The 19,753-nt window shown below is 35.0% G+C and overlaps 1 protein-coding gene across 1 annotated transcript in view; it reads left to right on the top strand.

Annotated features, from left to right (window-relative positions):
- The window catches only part of LOC148948337 (orphan steroid hormone receptor 2-like), a 285,870-nt gene extending 267,048 nt beyond the window's left edge, over positions 1 to 18,822 (top strand). Inside the window, exons 7-10 of the mRNA XM_089094896.1 lie at positions 5,917 to 6,079; positions 9,347 to 9,455; positions 13,347 to 13,610; positions 18,097 to 18,822. Coding sequence (XP_088951022.1) covers positions 5,917 to 6,079; positions 9,347 to 9,455; positions 13,347 to 13,610; positions 18,097 to 18,185 — 625 coding nt within the window. The 3' untranslated portion in view covers positions 18,186 to 18,822. The remainder of the gene's footprint in view (positions 1 to 5,916; positions 6,080 to 9,346; positions 9,456 to 13,346; positions 13,611 to 18,096) is intronic.
- Positions 18,823 to 19,753: the final 931 nt, after the last annotated feature.

Below are 19,753 nucleotides of genomic sequence, written 5' to 3'. Positions count from 1 at the left end.
GTGGATATGTACTGGATCGTAAGGATCATGAATTCCGGTCCCTTGGATCCTGTACATTTTTTCTTTCCAAACCTTCAGTATCAAAAATTTGTCAACTTTACAATATAATTATGTTTTTCCCTGTAGTATGGTCTTTCATAGGACGAAAAATAAACAATTCTTCCTACACGAATTTTTATAAATGTACCTGACATATACTAATAACTGAGCCAATTTAGTATATGTCCTCAGTTGTTTCATTCAACTGAATTGATAATTTTGGGCCTTCTTTAATTTTTGTGACAAGTTGCACTAGTTGGTCTTTGTTGACATAAGATATTCTATTCGAGACAGTGTCGTTCGATAAAGAATGTTTTTTAATATCATTGGCATTTTTACTTTCATCTAATATTTCTACCATTTTCAAACAGTTCGTGGTAACGAACTGTAAGTAAGGAGCGACCCGGCTCAATGGTAACCGAAACTCTAGAAAACGGGTTTTTGATACCAATAGATATATCAAAAGAATAAGATTTTAATTCTAATTTCAAATATATAAATTTCATCAAGTTTAGTGCTACCTATCAAAAGTTACGCGCCTGAGAAAATTTGGCTTATTTTCGAAAAAAGGGGAAAAAACCCTCTAAAAGTTATAGAACCTTAATGAAAATCACACCATCATATTCAGCATATCAGAGAACCATACTACAGAGGTTTCAAGCTCCTATCTACAAAAATGTGGAATTTTACATTTTTTGCCAGATGAAAGATCACGGATGCATGTTTATTTGTTCGTTTGTTTTGTTTTTTTTTTTTTTTTTTACCCAGGGGTGGTCGTATCGACCCAGTGGTCCTAGAATATCTTGGGAGGGCTCATTGGAACGGAAATTAAATGTTCTAGTGCCCTTTTTAAGTGACCAAAAAAAAGGGAGGGCAACTAGGCCCCCTCCCACGCTTATTTTTTTTCCAAAGTCACCTAATCAAAATTTTGAGACTGCCATTTTGTTCAGCGTGGTCGAAATTATGATAAATATGTCTTATAGGATGACTTAATCCCCCGAAGCTCTCGGAGGGAGGGCTAAAAGCTATGAACTTTACCCAATGTTAACATATAGCCTTGGTTATTGGGAAGTATACAGAAGTTTTCAGGAGGTTTTTTTTCTGGTAGTGGGAGGGAAGGGTGGGTCGGTGGTTATGTTGGAGGATCTGTTCATGAAGGAAGTTTTCATGGGGGAAGGGACCTTGCCAGGACGGGGGCGCCGGACTTGCCCGCATTCTGTATTGGTTATTGGGAAGTTTACAACCAGTTTCTGGAAGGATTTGTTCTGGAGGGGGGGGGGCTAGAGGAGGGGTTACTCTGGAGAATATTTCCGTGGAGGATGTTTCTTTGGGGTAAGGGACATTTCTATGAAGGGGGCGCCGGATTTCCAAGCATTATTTAAAAAACGATCAGAAATTAAATAAAAAAAAAGTTTTTTCAACTGAAATGTAAGAAAGAATATTAGAACTTAAAACGAACAGAAATTATAACGTATGTGAGGGGGTTCTCCCCCAAGTCAATACCTCGCTCTTTACGCTACAGTTTTTTGTTAGTGCTTTCAAAAGAGCTATATATTCTAATTAAACGGCTTTTTTGATTCAGGGGTTTTTTAATAAAATTGTTTTTTTAACTTTTAACGTAAAGACAATGGTATTGGCTAAGGGGAGAACCCACTCATATAAGTAATAACATATATTTAATAAAATAAAAACAATGAAAAAACAAGCAATACGGCTCAATAGTAATCGAAACTTTTAAAAACGGAATTTTTCTGTCAATAAATGAATAAAAAGAATGTATTTATAATACTGATTCTAAATATATAAATTTTATTAAGTTTAGTATTACTCATCAAAGGCTACGAGCCTGAGAAAATTTACCCGATTTTTTAAAGAGGGGGGAAACATCCCCTACAAGTTAAAGAATTTTAATGAAAATCGAACCGTCAGATTCAGCGTATCAGAAAACCCTATTACATAGGTTTCAAGCTCATATCTGCAAAAATCTGCAACTTTGTATTTTTTGCCAGAAGAAAAATACACGAATATAGAAGTTAGTTACGTAAGTTAATTTGTAAAGACATTCATTTAGCAAAAGAAAAGTAAAATTTTTATGCAAATAAAAGCTACATTAACTAAAAAACGTTCAGAAATTAAATAAAAAACAAGTTTTTTTTAAAATTGAAAGTAAGGAGCGACATTAAAACGAACAGAAATTATTCTCTATATGAAAGGGGCTGCCCCCTCCTCAACGCCTCCCTCTCTACGCTAAAGTTTGATTCTGTCTCACAACTTTATTTTTTAAAACAATAAAAAACTTTAGCGTAAAGAGCGAGGCGTTGAGGAGGGGACAGCTGAAAACTTTTCAGCTGAAAACTTTTCAACCTCAAAACGAAGAGAAACTATTACGAATATGATTGGGTTCACCCCCTAGTCAATAGGCTCTTTGCGCTAAAGTTTTTTTTAGTATTTTCTTAAGAGCTATTTATTATATTTAACGGCCTTTGTGATTAAGGGTCATTCTTAAAGGATTGGAAAAAAACTTGAACTTTAGCATAAAGAACGAGGTATTGACTAGGGGGGCGAGACCCCTTATATACATAATAAAAATATACGAATATAGAAGTTCGTTGCGTAAGTTAATTCGTAAGTTACGCATATTTATTACTAATAAAACCTTCGTAAATAAAATTAAACAACTTTCGAGAAAGCCATTTAGCCAAAAAAAAAAGGAAAATCAATATGCAAATTCGTTTTAATTGTTCATTTACGGTGAGCCAAAATCAAAACCTGGATTAATTCAAAAACGTTCAGAAATTAAATAAAAAAAAACAAGTTTTTTTAACTGAAAGTCAGGAGCGACATTAAAACTTAAAACGAACAGAAATTAGTCCGTATATGAAAGGGACTGTCCCCTCCTCAACGCCTCGCTCTTTACGCTAAAGTTTGACTCTTTCTCACACCTTTATTTTACAAAACAATAAAAAACTTTCGCGTAAGGAGCGAGGTATTGAGGAGGGGACAGCCCTTTTCATATACGGCATAATTTCTGTTCGTGTTAAGTTTTATTGTCGCTCCTTACTTTCAGTTAAAAAAACTTGTTTTTTTTTATTTAATTCTAAAAATAGCAGCAGGCAATACAAGATATTCTCCAATGCTGAACGGCATTTTATTTTTAGCAATACAGTATGAAACTTCGTATTACCTTTGTAAATATTTTTCATTAATGGTCATAAATTTCTCTAAGGATTTTTTTTGGCTTTATTTAAAGATTTATACGGTCTTTAAAATATTATTCGGGTTTATTGACATAAAAACAAGCTTTGATTCAAGATGTATTATTTTTTTTTTTTGAACGTTTCATGCTCTTTGAAGCCTGTAATTTATTGCTGGTAAAACAAAGAGCTCTTCATTACCGTTACAATTTTGAAATCTAAATAAAAGCAAAATTGAAGAAATCACTCATTATATTTTCTTTTTTGTACATTAGATGTTTTTTTCAATAGTCCTACTTTGTCCTGCCTAAGCAGAGTTTGTAGCATTATTATCTGCGTCAGTACCGTTCTTATACAAGTTGCGCCATTTATCCGTGGCTAAAAATTATTATGATCGCAAAATCAAATAAATATATAAAATAACGTATTGCATATAATAATTGATTAATTAGTGAATAAAAAGAAAAAACTGAATTCTCGTTATGGTGAAACACTGACAATTGCCTTCACTAGACGACCCAGTGTTGCCAGAAGTTACAAAAAATAAATCAGAGCCTTGAAAAACAATTTTTACAGCGCTAAAAACAATCTCCGAGAACATAACCCCGAACCCATTTGAAGTTTTGACGAACAAAGGCCTTTAGCTCGTCATTCCTAGCCTTTCAAGCAAACAGAGAGTACAGGTTCGTTATGTGACGTAATAATTATTCAATTCAAATTATTTTCCCGAAAAAGCATTTCATGCCAAAAACTAAGCCAGATCACAATAAAATTAGCCAAGTGGAAAAATAAATAAAAATCATCACCGTTCATCATCAAGATAAACCAGTCTGGGGAGAAATAAGCCAGTATGGCAACACTGCGAAGAGAGTGAATACTACACTTGTTCACATTACAGTCAGTGTTATTGAATCTTTGTCTCTGAACCCGTGCGTGCGTATTCCCACCTTTTTTGTGTGCAGATTTGTGAGAGTAACTGTAAAAATAAACACATAGATGTTATTAAATCGTCTATTTAAATATCTAACATGAAAATCTCTCGCAACCCTAGAATTTTGCTACGCGGCCCCATTTGGGGTCGCGCCCATAGTTTAAGAAGCCATAGTTTAAAAAGCTGTTATAGAGCATAATCATCTGGAAGCCTGCCAAAAACGAAAAATTCTTAATTGGAAATAACCGTGAATACTGGGAATTCAGCACTTAAAAACGAGTTTTTATTGATAATTTAAGAATCTGGCACACAATTAGAGATCTTATCAAAATCTGATTGTCAATATTTAATCCTGTTTTTACAATCATTAAATATATAAACGTAATATAATTCCTATAGTTGATTTAAAAATTTGCGAGTAGCTAAGGAAGATAATTAACTAAACGGTAATAAAAACAGTTCGTAATTCATGAGAAAGAGATATATAGCACTAAATAAACCAGTGCAGCTTACTCAGTGAAAAATTACAGAACATTCTCTTCTGCGAATTTTCATATTAGATAGGGTTTCATTGCAGGGGCGGATGCAGGATTTTTTAAGGGGGGGGGGCAAAATAGGTTGTTCCGATAAACTTGCGTTAGGAGCAAGTTCATTTAACGCAAACTTGCGTTAATTCAGTAAATTAAACTACTTTAGACTACGTTAGGGGGGGGCGCTCCCATCGCCCTCCCCCTGGATTCGCCACTGTTTTATTGAAGAATGAAAGTCTCAAGTCAAGGCCAAATACACGGGTGCCACGAGGGACGGGTGCAGGGGGTCCATACCCCGACCCCTTCTGCTGGGAAACCATGAAATACTCAAAATAAATTCGAAGAGTAATATTATAAATTAAATTCTTCCATTTGAATTCTAGTAAAAAACATAACTCCCGGGAGTAGCTACTCCCACCTCCCTCTCGTGGAAATTTCGGGCGAATGCACTTAATAAAAAAGGCTATACTGAAAGAAGAAAGAAATCATATATAGATTTAATATTTGTTTTTGACAAAATTAGGGATACAAAGAATATAATTTAAAGCTTGAATTAATGATGCAGGAGCAAAAGAGATGCAACGTAGAACTAGCCTGAGTATTCAGCAAACATATTACAAAAATACAAATTCTAAAACTTCTCATATTAGCTTGATTTTCAGAGGAAAGTAAAAATCTATAGTCTAGGCTAGGATAAGTGGTATAGTCTTTCTGGCTAAGTGGTTACCGCGCTGGGTTGGGAATCCTTTGTCGGAGGGGCACGGGTTCGTTCCCATGTGTGGCTGGTTATTTGGTCTGGGGCGGGGGTCAGTGGTGTGACTCATACAGAGCCGACCCAGCTATAAATGGGTACCTGGAGAAATCTGGGGAAGGTAATCAAGAAGGGTGTGCGAAATCACAGGAAAGCTGGCCCCAACCTCCCATTGCAGTAGCTAAAAAAACCGTGTATTGGTCTCTAAAGTAAAACAAAAGTTAAAAAGTCAAGGCCAGAGCCGTTCTTAGAATTGGTGATGCCTGGGGCAGAATTAATTACAAATGCCCCTCCTGACTCAATTATAAGCAAAAAGCCGAATTAAAGTGAAAAATTTGATCGAAGCGAGCAACCCCCTAACCCAGCCCCCCAGCCATCTACTTCCTTTGTTTTTGTTCAGGTTTTAGTTTTTTAGTTAGCCTACTTATAATCTGTAGATATATAGTAAAATATATTTTGAATCTCTTGCAGTGAGGATATTCAAGTCGCCTTGCTTAGAAATTCTTGGGCCGAAATGTTTATTCTAGGGATGGCCCAGCGTCAAGAAGAATTGTCTGTGCATGGCACCTTGATGGCCCTTCTCGGCCATCTGCAAGCGTTAATAAATACAGAATTTGCTGGACGAATCAAAGAGGTATTTTAAATTTTATGTTTTTGCGTTTTATCGAAAAATCTGTTACAATACTAAAACCCAAAAACTTACATAGTTATGTTTTTCTCCCTTGGGGGATGACAGAACTGACAACCAGTGGCGTTAATTGGACGGAGAGGGGACAGAGAAATCCCCCTCCCCTTTCCCAAATTTCTGTTAATTGACGCAATTGATGGTCACTGTAAAGAGATACTTCTTAAAAATATTTATTTATTAAAAATATTTATATATTGGCATCTTTAGACTAACTGGAAAGATTGACTTATCAAACAGTTCGTGGCAACAAACTGTTAGTAAGGAGCGATGCAGCTCAATAGCAACCGACACTCTAAAAACAGAGTCTTGATAACAATATTTACATCCAAAGAATCCAATTTTGATGCTCATTAAAATATATGCAAAATTCATCAAATTTAGTGATACCCATCAAAAGTTAGAAGCCTGAGAAAATTTGCCCAATTTCTGAAAAAGGGAGTAAACACGCCCAAAACATCAAGTGATCTTAATGAAAATCACTCCATCAGATTCAGCACACCCGAGAATCCTACTGTAGAGGTTTGAAGCTCCTATGTACAAAAATGTGGAATTCTGTAATTTTTGCCAGAAGAAAGATCACGTATGCGTGTTTTATTTTTTTTCATATTTTTTTTTCCCAGGGGTGATTATATCGAGCCAGTGATCGTATAAGATGGAGAGAGGGTTCATTTGATTGGAAATCAAAAGTTCTAATGCCCTTTTTAAGTGATCAAAAATATTAAAGGGCAGCTAGCCCCCCTCCCATACTCATTTTTTCCCCAAAGACACCAGAACAAAAATTTGAGATAGCCATTTTGTTATCCATAGTCGAAAAAATAAAATTAATATATTTTTGAGAATGAACATACTTACCCCAGTCCCCGGGGGAAGGGCTGCAAGTAATGAACTTTGCCCATTGTTTATATATAGTATATGTTATTGGGAAGTATGCAGACATTTTCACGGGGATTTTTCTGGTGGGGGGGGGTTACGTGGGAGGATCTTTCCAAGGAGGAATTTTTCATAGAGTAAGGGAATTTTCCATTGAGGGGGAGTCGGATTTCCCAGCATTATTTAAAAAATAATCAGAAATTAAATAAAAAAAATAAAAAAATTTTTCAACTGAACGTAAGGAGAAACATTGAAACTTAAAACGGACAGAAATTAGTACGTGTATGAAGGTGGTTGCCCCCTCGTCAATACCTCGCTCTTTACGCTGAAGTTTGTTTTAGTACTTTTAAGAGAGCTATTTTGTTTTAATTAAGCGGCCCTTGTGATTCAGGAGTCATTCAACTTGAACTTTCGAAATTCAAATAAACTCCGAACTTTAGCGTAAAGAGCGAGGTATTGACGAGGGAGTGACCCCCTCATATACGTAATAATTTCTGTTCGTTTTAAGTTTTAATGCTGCTCCTTACTTTTAGTTGAAAAAAAAACTTGTTTTTATTTAATACTTTAACAAAGATTCACTTTGGAATCAGAAAGACACCATCTATCTTCTACATTATCAAATTTTCAGCTCTCCAGTTTAGTTTTCAACTGTTCCTGAAAAGTCTCTCGAATTCTCATTCTGGAGTCTACGAACGTCATAGCTGGCCGAATGGTAGTTACCCTTCCGACATTTGAGCTTTACATTATCCCTAGACTCTACTACATGGTCATCTTTCCTTTAACATCATTAGCAGCACTCTTACATACCCAAGTATCCTGTATTGATCCTTCATCATTTGAATATCAATTTAACTTATGAACTATTTTATGACCAAACACTATATTGCTTATAACTAGATTGTTATACCTACAAAATTACAGCAGTCTGTAGCAATTACTGTTTTATTTTCTTGCACCAGAATTTAACTAGGCTAGGATATCATCTATCCCTTTTCTACCGACCTGGGGGTTAAAATTTCCTAATACAAACACCATATCTAGACCTAGGACCCTGTCTTTTTGTTCTTGTAACTGTAAGTAAAATTCATTGGAGTCACTACTATCTCCGTCAATCACTGCTATGACTGATACTACATACTGCTATAACTGATAATCTGCAGTTTTTGGTCGTAAAGTGAGCGATTAGCATTCTTAAATTAAAGAGGACTTAGCTGCTTCTTTATTCATTATGAGCTCTACTCCATGTCTGTGTGCCCTATCCTTCCTGCCCGAGTAAATAGATCCTATACCACCTAATTTTATGTTTCTTACCCCTGGAACACGCGTTTATCAGACTCCTATTAAGTCCAGTTCGAAGCGTCTGAATTCGTCAGTCAAAATGTCGATAGAATAGTTATTTTTTTTGACATCGTAACATTCCAAGTTGCAATCTTCATGTTCTTTCAGTCATTCAAATTATTTTGGGCTCAGCAAAAATAATGGTCCCAGAACCAGTCCAGGACAGGGACCAACACATCTTCTAAAGTCTACACCGAAACACCTAAGCTGGCTTAGAGCCAGACAGCAAGTAGTCAATGGGGCCTTCTGTTGAATGGAGGCTTTTTCCAATCCTAGGCCCATCTTGGTTACAACAAGGTTTCAGCACTTACCGATGTGCTTCTATCAACAAAAGTTGAAATCCTGCACAGACAGTTGCAAGCCTATTACCTCCGACTCATTATACCCATGCCTAGAAATATTATGCTGCTACGGGGAGGCAGCCCATAGTAAATAGTAAATGAAATAGCTAGGAAGAAGATTTTCAGCCGAGAAACGCTCACCTAAACAGACCAAGCTAAAAAAAAAAAAAAATTCAGTAATCAGAATCCTGTGCAAACGCTGTTTCGTTTACTAGGCTATAATTTCCTCGAGAAGTGCCATTCCTCAAATGGGAATAGAGTTCACTGCAAGGTCTCCAGTCTTGCGTGTATTCCGACAGGGTTGATGCAGCCCTTTGTAGAGGCCGTTGTCCATAAATCTGTTGTCCAAATATGCCCCAGTTTCTTTTATGGACCCCCAGGGACTAGTCCCCCTTGGTCTGTGCCTCCTATGGATGCACCCTATATATCTGTAGAGCGCTCCCCTATCCGCCACCTAAGGACGCGCTGAGTGGCCGGAGGGAGACCTCTCCTGAGATGTAAACTCAGTTTACTTCAGGTATAGCCCAGTTTTCTCAGTATATATAGAAACTTAGCAGCTAAGTTTCAATATATAGAAACTTGGCAACTTAGTTGCAACATATAGAAACTTATCAACTTAGCAAAATCTTCTTTCAAGATTTTAAGATTTTATATTTCTTTTCAGGTATCAAAAGAAATCGTTAAGATTTACGATATTGTTGCAAATTGCGTTAAGCTAGAGCTTGATGATAGCGATTATGGATACTTGAAACTCGTATTGTTGCTTAATCCAGGTACAGTTTTGTTTATAAAGCGCTGATGTTGGATATGTTTTATTGCAAATACTTATACTTGAAAAGGCTAAAAAGCACCTGAAATCAAAATAAAAAAGTTTTTGTCCATAGATCCATCTTAATCCAGAAAACGGAAATTCTACAAGGTAATTTTTTATTGTTTCAAAATGATCAATTTTTATAGTACTATCACATTTTGGTCAGTGTTATTGCAGTGAACCAATAAAATAAATAAACTAAACTGCATGGTGAAATTTACTGGCTTTTCATCTGTAAAAATTTATAAATTAGCAATCTCCTGATTCCTGAAGACAGCGACACCTTCAAAGGAAAGTTACACCCCCTTAAACCGTTTGGTAGTATGTGTCTTAGCTTTATGTTTGCTCGTTTTTCAGCCGTATTATTTTCAGCCGTATTCAGCCATACTCGTATGTTCTTTTTCTAATTTGACGCCCGCTAGAAGTGAAAGCTGAGATAAGATAAGATATTTATTTTGGAAAAAACTCTATCACAAGCCCACAAAGGGCCGAATTCGGACTTCGGAGTCGACAATATTAATGGTTGCACTAAAACTGGCAAAAATGTAAAAAACAACAATAAAAAAGAAAAATCATAATGAACAACCATTTAAAGTCAATAATTACACTGTAAAAAGTCAATTAAAAAAGTTAAAAAGATAAAAACTAGTCAAACTAAACTTACACAAATACAAATCAGAAAAAGAATTAAAAGGGACATAAAAAAAAGGGGGAGGGGCAGAATAAGCAAATAAATACAAACAAGAACGAGAAATAAAAACATATAAATTAAAAGGGGCACTAAAAAAGTGTCAATAATTCAACTACACGAAATCAATAAAAGAGTTGAAAAGATAAAACTGGTCAAGAAAGAGGGGGGGGGGAGGGAACAAAAATAAATAAATAAGCAACAAAAAAGAGTATAACTGTATCTGCAGGTTTTTTTTATTATTAAAAGTTAAAATCCTGGTTTTTCCTTATTTCTTGAAAAACATATAGTTTTGTAGGTTTTTACGCTATAAATTTAAAAAATCAGATTTCGTCTCATCTCGGTCGGTAAATAGTTAGTTGGTAAAAATGACCAGCCAGTCTGTAAAATCACTCTCTCCTCAAAGCATTTTGGCTAGTAACGCCCCTGCTTAGAGTGGCTTATCACCTGATTAAACTTTTAATTTAATGATACTAACATCATAAGATTAATAATGTTTAATATAATAGTAATTTGATTGTTATGTTGCATTAATGACAAAACAGCTTGCCGTAGTTATACGAATAATATAAATGCTGTTTCCTATTAAATCTGAAATTTAGTCTTTAAAATTCATATTATTTCTTTGAATCAAATGATACTAACATCATAAACATTAATAATGTTTAATATAATAGTTATTTAAGTGTTATATTGCAATAATGATGAAACAGCTTGCCGTAGCTATACGAATAATGTAAATGGTGTTTCCTATTAAATCTGAAATTATTTGAAATTCGTGTTTCTTTGAAACAAAGGCAATCTTTACAGGAAGGGAGGAAAGGGCGTAAATTCCTTTTGAGACACAGCAAATACTAGCAGATATTGCTATTTTTGTTCTATTTCATTTATTTTTTACTTTGTCTATTTATTTCGTTTAATGTAATTTATCTTTACATCATCTTTAATAATTTAAATAAGTTTAAGATTATCAAATAAATAAACAAAATAAATTTATTTTATCAACCGTATTCCTTATAGGTATGGTTATTCCTGAACGTATTCCTTATAAGCTCTGATTAAGCTTTTAGTTTAATACTAACTTAGTTAAGATACTAACATTATAACACTAATAATGTTTAATAAACTAGTAACTTGTGTTATATTGCAATAATGATAGAACAGCTTGCGGCTGTTTTAGCCAGTTTTCGAAAATTAGACAAAATTATCGAACTTGTAGCGTTTGATGTGTATCACTAAACTTAACGAACTTTGTATATTTGGAATTAGCACAAAGATCTAAATCTTTTGATGTATTAATTATTATCAAAACTCCTTTTTGAGAGTTTTGTTTACTATATTGGCCTGAGTTGCTCCTTATCTGCAATTTGTTCTCAGAAACTGTTTGATTCTATCCCATATATTCTACACATATATTCGAATATAGTTAGAACATTCCAGAATCCCTTCTTTTCTTCATTATATACAATTTTTCTTCATTTCCCTCTGTCTTCTCAATTTTACATATTGGATGAATTTTCCAGGGGGAGAGATTTCAGCGGAGGGTAATTTTTTTGGGGTAGGGGGGAATCTAAAATTTAATCTTTAAAACTGATATTATTTCTTTAAGCCAAGGGAAATCTTTACAGCAGGAGAGGAAAAGGGCATACTATTATTCTTTGAGACACAGCAAATACTAGCACATTTTGTATATTTCTGTTCTATTTCTTTTTTTTTTAATGTTGTTACTTAAGTTTATTATTAAATATTATATTCGCAGTTTTCGTTAAAGCTGTATGTCAAGTACTGTCTGCTTATCATGAGACAACACACCATGCAGTTATAGCTCCTGATTTAGTCTTTAGAGAATCTTATCTTAACGGGCCTAAAAGGCCTGAATATGGCCACACAGGGTCACATTCATACCTTTGTGAACTAACCAAAAGCAAGATGACTTGGCTTGTATAAAGGCATATAAAACAAAAATTACTGGCGAGGGGATGTTTAACGACCCTCCTAGCACACAGTTCGAACATTCAATGATTTTAATATTATTTTTTAGTGTTGTTTTTTATTTTATTACTTGAATCCTCTTTTTCCGTGATTTATTTTGCAGTAACTGTTAAAATTAACTTTTAATAAGTTTTAACTTAAAAACCAATTTTTGTATTTTATTTTTAGTCTTAAAAATTGATTTTTAACTAAGTCGCCCGTTCTAAAACATCTGAATTAAGCATAAAAAGGAACAGCAATCCAACCACCTTCCTTCTTTTGAGAGAACTAACCAAGTTTGAATTTGAATACTTCTGGCATACAACACAACACGCATTTTACAGGTTGGCATAAGTTCGATAATATATTTTATAGCTACAACTGCAGCTAGGAAATAAAACCTGAAGACGGACTATAAATCAGATAATTGGCATCTACGAAAGAATGAATTTTGGTTTAGCATATTTATATGGTGGGGGGGGGTGTCCTTATGTAAAAACGTGTCAGAAAATATGGTTCATATACTAGAAACCGCAAGCTTTCAGGAGGGTCTTGGGTTTCTCCTCTCACTTAAATGCATACCAAGTAGCATTTGTGCTGGTCATGAAACACAGCAATCATCTAAGAAGTAAAATAATTCCGAATAAAAAAAACAACAAAAAAACAAAAAGACGACGGGATTCTATATTATGGTACCTAATAATACCACCTTAGTCTAATTCGGCTTCTCTTCTCTCTCATCCATCTGGTCTATTTCTCTCTTACTTTTTCTCTCTTCTTTCATTTCTTTCAGTCTTTCTTATCCTTCTTGTGGACTTTTCTCTCTTCTCTTGTAGTTCTTTTTATTTTTGCCTTTCCTTTTTGAGGGGCTTTTATTCCACCTTTGTGGTTTTCTCCATTTTTCTTGAAGATTTTTCTCTCTTCTCTTGTGACAATCTACTCGTTTCTTACGGAATAGTATCTTCCTGTGCACGTTTTAACTGCAAAGCGAAATACAATGGTAACTGTGGTAACTATGAAATAGTTATGGTAACTATGAAATGGTAACAATGGTAACTATGAAATAAAATGGGGAGTGCTTGAAATCATTGTATGCACATTATCTATATCAAAAGGCAAAGGTAATATTGTTCAGGGGGAGGGGCCAAGTATTTCATCATTTGGTATGATTTAATGGTATCCCATTCATTATAGATGAATTAGACATTAATTTGAAGCAAAAAATTTCTAAACTGCAAGCTCAAGCTGCCAAGGAGCTACGAGAGCATTCAACAAATCGCTACGCTGTTAACCCAGATAGGCATACACAGGTGATGCTACTTTTGCCAAGACTGAGGTCGCTGCGTTCAGCTATTGTTGAAGAGATATTTTTCTCTGGTCTCACTGGAAGCGTACAAATTTGGAATGTCATTCCCATTGTTCTACGAATGGATACTTTTGAAACAATGGCCGCTGCTGGTAAATATTGAATTTTATCTCTTATATGTCTTCAAGGGCGTCCTTGGGGATAGTTTGAATAACTGATTCTACTAGAAATTAAATACAATTTTTTTTTTTTTCAACTGAAAGTAAAGAACGACGTTAAAACGAACAGAAATTATTCCGTATATGAAAGGGGCTGCCCCCTCCTCAACGCCTCGCTCTTTACGCTAAAGTTTTTTTATTGTTTAAAAAAATAGAGTTGTGAGAAAGTCAAACTTTACCGTAAAGAGCGAGGCGTTGAGGAGGGGGCAGCCCCTTTCATATATAGGAATAATTTCTGTTCGTATTAAGTTTTAACGTCGTTCCTTACCTTCAGTTAAAAAAAATGTTTTTTTTATTTAATTTTTGAACGTTTTTGAATTAATGCAGATTTTGATTTTGGCTCACCGTACATGACCAATTAAAACAAAATTTACATATTAGTTTTACTTTTATTTGGTTAAATGGCTTTCTCGAAACTTGTTTAATTTTATTTACGAACGTTTTTATTATTAACAAATATACGTAACTTACGAATTAACTTACGTAACGAACTTCTATATTCGTATATTTTTATTACGTGTATTAGGGGGGTTTCCTCCCCTATTCATACCTCCCTCTTTAAACTAAAGTTCGAATTTTTTTTCCAATTCTTTAAGAATGACTCCTAAATCACAAAGGCCGTTATTTAGAATAAATAGCTCTTATGAAAGTACTAAAAAATCTTTGGCTTAAAGAGCGAGGTATTGACTAGGGGGTGAACCCACTCATAAACGTAATATTTTCTGTTCGTTTTAAGTTTCGATATTGCTGCTTACTTTCAGTTGAAAAACTTGTTTTTTTTATATTTAATTTCTGATCTTTTTTTAAAATAATGCTTGGAAATCCGGCGCCCCCTTCATAGCAATGTCCCTTCCGCCATGAAAACTTCCTTCATGGAAAGATCCTCCCACATAACCCGCAACCCACCCCCCACCCCCCAATACCAGAAAAATTCCCCCTGAAAACTTCTGTATACTTCCCAATAACCAATACTACATGTTAGCATTAGTTAAAGTTCATAACTTTCAGCCCTCCCTCCGGGGACTTCGGAGGACTAAGTCATCCTAAAAGACATAGTTATCATATTTTCGACCATGTTGAAAAAAATGGAAATCTCAAAATTTTGATCGGGTGACTTTGGGGAAAAAACGAGCGTGGGAGGGGGCCTAGTTGCCCTCCATATTTTTTGGTCACTTGAAAAGGACACTAGAATTTTTTATTTCCGTTCTAATGAGCCCTCCCACGATATTCTAGGACCACTGGGTCGATACGATCACCCCTGGGGGAACAAAAAACAAAACAAAAACAAATAAACACGCATCCGTGATCTTTCTTCTGGCAAAAAATGCAAAATTCCACATTTTTGCAGAGAGGAGCTTGAAACCTCTACAGTAGGGTTTTCTGATACGCTGACTATGATGGTGTGATTTTCATTAAGGTTCTATAACTTTTAGGGGGTCTTTTCCCCTTTTTTCGAAAATCAGCTGAATTTTCTCAGGCGCGTAACTTTTGATGGGTTTTCTTTGTATATATCTATTGGTATCAAAATCCCGTTTTCTAGAGTTTCGGTTACCATTAAGCCGGATCGCTCCTTACTTACAGTTCGTTACCACGAACTGTTTGAAACTAGACACTAGCACGAAGTACAAACCTCTTGAAATCTAAATAACGGTGCATTTAAAAAAAATTAAATAAATAAAAACAAGTTTTTTTTAACTGAAAGTAAGGAGCGACATTAAAAATTAAAACGAACAGAAATTATTCCGTATATGAAAGAAGCTGTCCCCTCCTCAACGCCTCGCTCATTACGTTAAAGTTTTTTATTGTTTTCAAAAATAGAGTCGTTAGAAAGAGTCAAACTTCAGCGTAAAGAGCGAGGCATTGAGGAGAGAACAGCCCCTTTCATATATGGAATAATTTCTGTTCGTTTTAAGTTTATTGTCGCTTCTTATTTTCAGTTCAAAAAGAACTTGTTTTTTTTTAATTTAATTTCTGAACGGTGTTGGATCAATGCATGTTTTGATTTTGGCTCACCGTAAATGAACAATTAAAACGAATTTGCATATTGATTTTCCTTTTTTTTTTGGCTAAATGGCTTTCTCGAAAGTTGTTTAATTTTATTTACGAAGGTTTTATTAGTAATAAATATACGTAACTTACGAATTAACTTACGCAACGAACTTCTATATTCGTATATTTTTATTATGTATATAAGGGGGGCTCGCCCCCCTAGTCAATACCTCGTTCTTTATGCTAAAGTTCAAGTTTTTTTCCAATCCTTTAAGAATGACCCTTAATCACAAAGGCCGTTAAATAGAATCAATAGCTCTTAAGAAAATACTAAAAAAAACTTTAGCGCAAAGAGCGAGGTATTGACTAGGGGGTGAACCCAATCATATTCGTAATAGTTTCTCTTCGTTTTGAGGTTGAAAAGTTTTTAGTTGAAAAGTTTTTAGTTGAAAACTCTGATCATTTTTTTAAATAATGCTGGGAAATCCGGCGCCTCCTTCATAGCAATATCTCTTTCCCCATGAAAACTTCCTCCATGGAAAGATCCTCCCACGTAACCCCTGATCCACCCTCCCCCCCCACTGCCAGAAATAATCCCCCCTGAAAACGTCTGTATACTTCCGCAATAACCAATACTATATGTAAACATTGGGTAACTCCTATATTTGAAATCAGCATAAAAATCGAATTCTTTTGATGCATCTATTGGTATCAAAATTCCTTTTTTTAGAGTTTCGGTTACTATTGAGCCGGGTCGCTCCTTACTTACAGTTCGTTACCACGAACTGTTTGATGGTGGAAAAAAAAATCAAGCGACATATTGTTGTATTTTAGTGCCAAGTAAACAAAAATGGGTTTTTCTTATATTTTTGAGATGGAAGGCTGAAAACCTCCGCTCAAGGGTTTTCGGACAAGATTTCAAGAGTTTACTTATATTTTGATGCGCCGCCGTTTCTAAGGATTTCAAGCTCTTTCGAAGTTTCCGTAAATTTGTTTTCATCATAATTTTTTTTCTTTTAAGTTTGAAAATGATTAGAACTCCTGAATCAGTGTCAAATGAGGATTATATTTAAAGTATATTGAAAGCATATTAAAAGCTGCGTTTTTCGAACACGAGCAATGGCCTGATTTTTCGCAAAACCACATGGAAACAAAAATTGTGCGCTTTACCCCTCTGTAAGCACCTGTTTCTCCCAACCTTTTGGCAAAAACTTGGTCATATTATTGCCTTTTGGACTGCAATCGTGCTAGTATTTCAATCTTTATGATTGACGCAGCAAACATCCCCCCCCACCACCACCATAACGCGGCCCACCCCACCATAACCCGGCCCATTCTTATTGCGATTTTTTGGAAGAATGCTGCACGTTGTTTGAAGCAGAACTATGCAAGAAGTTTTAATCTGCATGACTTAAGATCCAAAATGGGCTCTGGATCTCCCTGAGGGTCCCCCCATCCTACCGCTAATGTTGAGTAAAAAGGTAAACATTTGCTTTCTTTGAATCAAATTCATGCATGATTCTTCCGCCATTTTCTCCATTCACAATCATGCTTTGCATAAAGATAGGCATGTTGCAGCTTGTTTGAACAAGAATCGCACAATTATCTTTAGTCTCGACGATTGTAAGACCAAAATGGGACCATGTACCTTCTGCAACACACAACCCATTCCTCCACCAGTTTTTAGTTGAAAGGTTTGCATTCGGCACCTTGTTTAAAACAGACTCATATAAGGATCTTAGAACAGTTATGATTGGAGGAAACCGATACGCCCTCTCCCTTTTGCATTGAATGAAAAAAAAAAGTTTTTTCAACTGAAAGTAAGTTGTAACATTAAAACTGAAAACGAATGGAAATTATTACGTATATGAGGGGACCTCGCTCTTTACGCTAAAGTTTGACTTTTTATTCCAATTATTTAAGAATGACTCATGAAACACAAGGGTCGTTTAATTTGAATAATAAGCTTAGTTGAAAGTTCTAAAAAAATTTAGCGTAAAGAGCGAGGTATTGAGGAGAGGACAACCACTTCATATATATAATAATCGTTCTAAGTTTTGATGTTGCTCCTTACTTTCAGTTGAAAAAACTTGTTTTCTTTTTATTTAGTTTCTGATTTTTTTTTAAATATTGCCGAGAAATTACGCTCTCCTTTCATGGAAAATTCCCTTTCCTCGTGGAAAGATCCTATCACGTAATCCCCCCCCCTAAAAAATCTGTATGCTTTCGATTTTTTTTTTTTTTTTATCTATGTGAGGGATAAACAGGAATGAGGACCTAGTTTATATTTTATTATGACGTGTGAAAAGTTATGAAGTTTGAGAGAAAGCAAAAGCTGCGAAGGACAATGTTTTAGAACTATTCAGTGCTGTCTAAGAACTTACTTATATTTTTACCCTACCGTGATGTTGACATGATATTTCATTTTCAGGATTGTCCTCTAGTGCTTCGTCTGCTACACCTCCACCTGTAAAAGTTGAACTATTTTGTGAAGATCCTGTTTCTCCGAACACAATTTAAAATCTACACCATGAAAGGAGTATTTGATGCAGAAGAAACTTGGGAATAATTGTGATCATAGTTGTAGAAATAGTGGAAATAGTTGTGATTAGTGATGCAGAATGATTTGTAGTGAATTTTTCAATATCTTTAGTAAAGCTTATGCAATAGAAAAAGGAAATTTGGTGGAAGTAAAACTGTGTCCACGGAAATGAACCTGGATAGAAACTGTAATATCAAATGCACATGAATGTCTCCAAAGATGCATTTCTGAGAATTTGGATCAATAGCACAGTTTGAAGTGAAGCAAAGAGTAAACTCAAAAGCAAAGAAATATTTTCAAGAATCATTATAACTTAATTGGAATTAATGGGTAAAAAAATAATAGAACAATGTGTGAGCCTGATTTTACTGCATATTCTGTTTCTTCTATCGTTAAAAAGAGACGGTTAAAAAGCATTAAGCATTGCTCAAAGGTAGGGTAGGGTGAAAGGTAGGGTAAAAGGTTGGGTAACTCAAATCACGCGACATAATATTGCTGACGTAAACACTAACGTAACGTAAACGTAAGTATTGTGCTTGTCTAAAAAAAAAAAAAAAAGGGGCTGGCCTTTTGAAGGAACAGTAAGCCATTCTAAGGGTGTCAAAATTTTCGCCATACATCATTTTATTGTTTTGTGTGTTGGATTCCTTCGTTTTTATGAATTAATCTATTGGTAGCAGTAGGGAATACAGAATAAACTGTTAACGTACAAGTCTGTAACTTAACAAGTACTTTAACAGCTTGCATCTGTACAGGCTGTTGAGGATTTTGTAACAAATCTGCAGCAAAAGCTTACACCAAAAGAACAAGACATGATTTGATTCAGTAGTTTTGGGCCTAGCGTTTGAGTGGACTCCCTTTTCTTCGGTAAAATGGTGCCAATTTCTAATTTGTATATTTTGTTTGGTGGGGGGGGGGGATAATTTTTAAAATCTACAGTGGATGGTAATTTATCCTCCTCCCCCTCCCCCTCCAAAATTGAAGCTGCTGAATGGGCAGTCTTATTCATTTCCCTTAATTCACTCTAACAGTTCCATTTTAGGTATAAACATACATATAATATGCATTATATGATGTCCTAGTGTACATTAATGAACTGCTGGTGACTCAACAGAAAATGTTCAAGTTTTCCAACAAAAACAATTAAAATGTGTCCAGCGATCGTTTAAGGAGATCCGATACCATAAAGAATCAGTCTATCTCGTCCATTATAAACTCTTTTAATTTGTGTGGTCGGTCAAACTATTGAGAATTCATTGAGCAGTCTTACCATAACTTGTATAGCTTGGATAAACTATCCGAATAAACGGTAGAAAACTAAAAGTCAACATCTACTTTCCCTGAAATCTCAGAAAAACCTTGTAACTTCTCTTGTTTTGTGCTGGAGATTAGATATATTCAGTTTTAGAGAAACTTATATCATTAGAAAGTGTAAATTTTGTTTTTTCGATCAAACGGAGCAGAATTTTCTTTTCAAAATTCAGGAAAGGGTTGTTCCTATAACCGTTCTTTTATACCTGCCAGGAAAATGCTCAAAATCACCTCA

This window comes from Artemia sp. Qi Xiang Cuo, chromosome 9 (assembly GCF_049724085.1).
Source record: "Artemia sp. Qi Xiang Cuo chromosome 9, ASM4972408v1, whole genome shotgun sequence".
Taxonomy (NCBI): domain Eukaryota; kingdom Metazoa; phylum Arthropoda; class Branchiopoda; order Anostraca; family Artemiidae; genus Artemia; species Artemia sp. Qi Xiang Cuo.
This window is presented reverse-complemented; position numbering and strand designations above follow the sequence as displayed.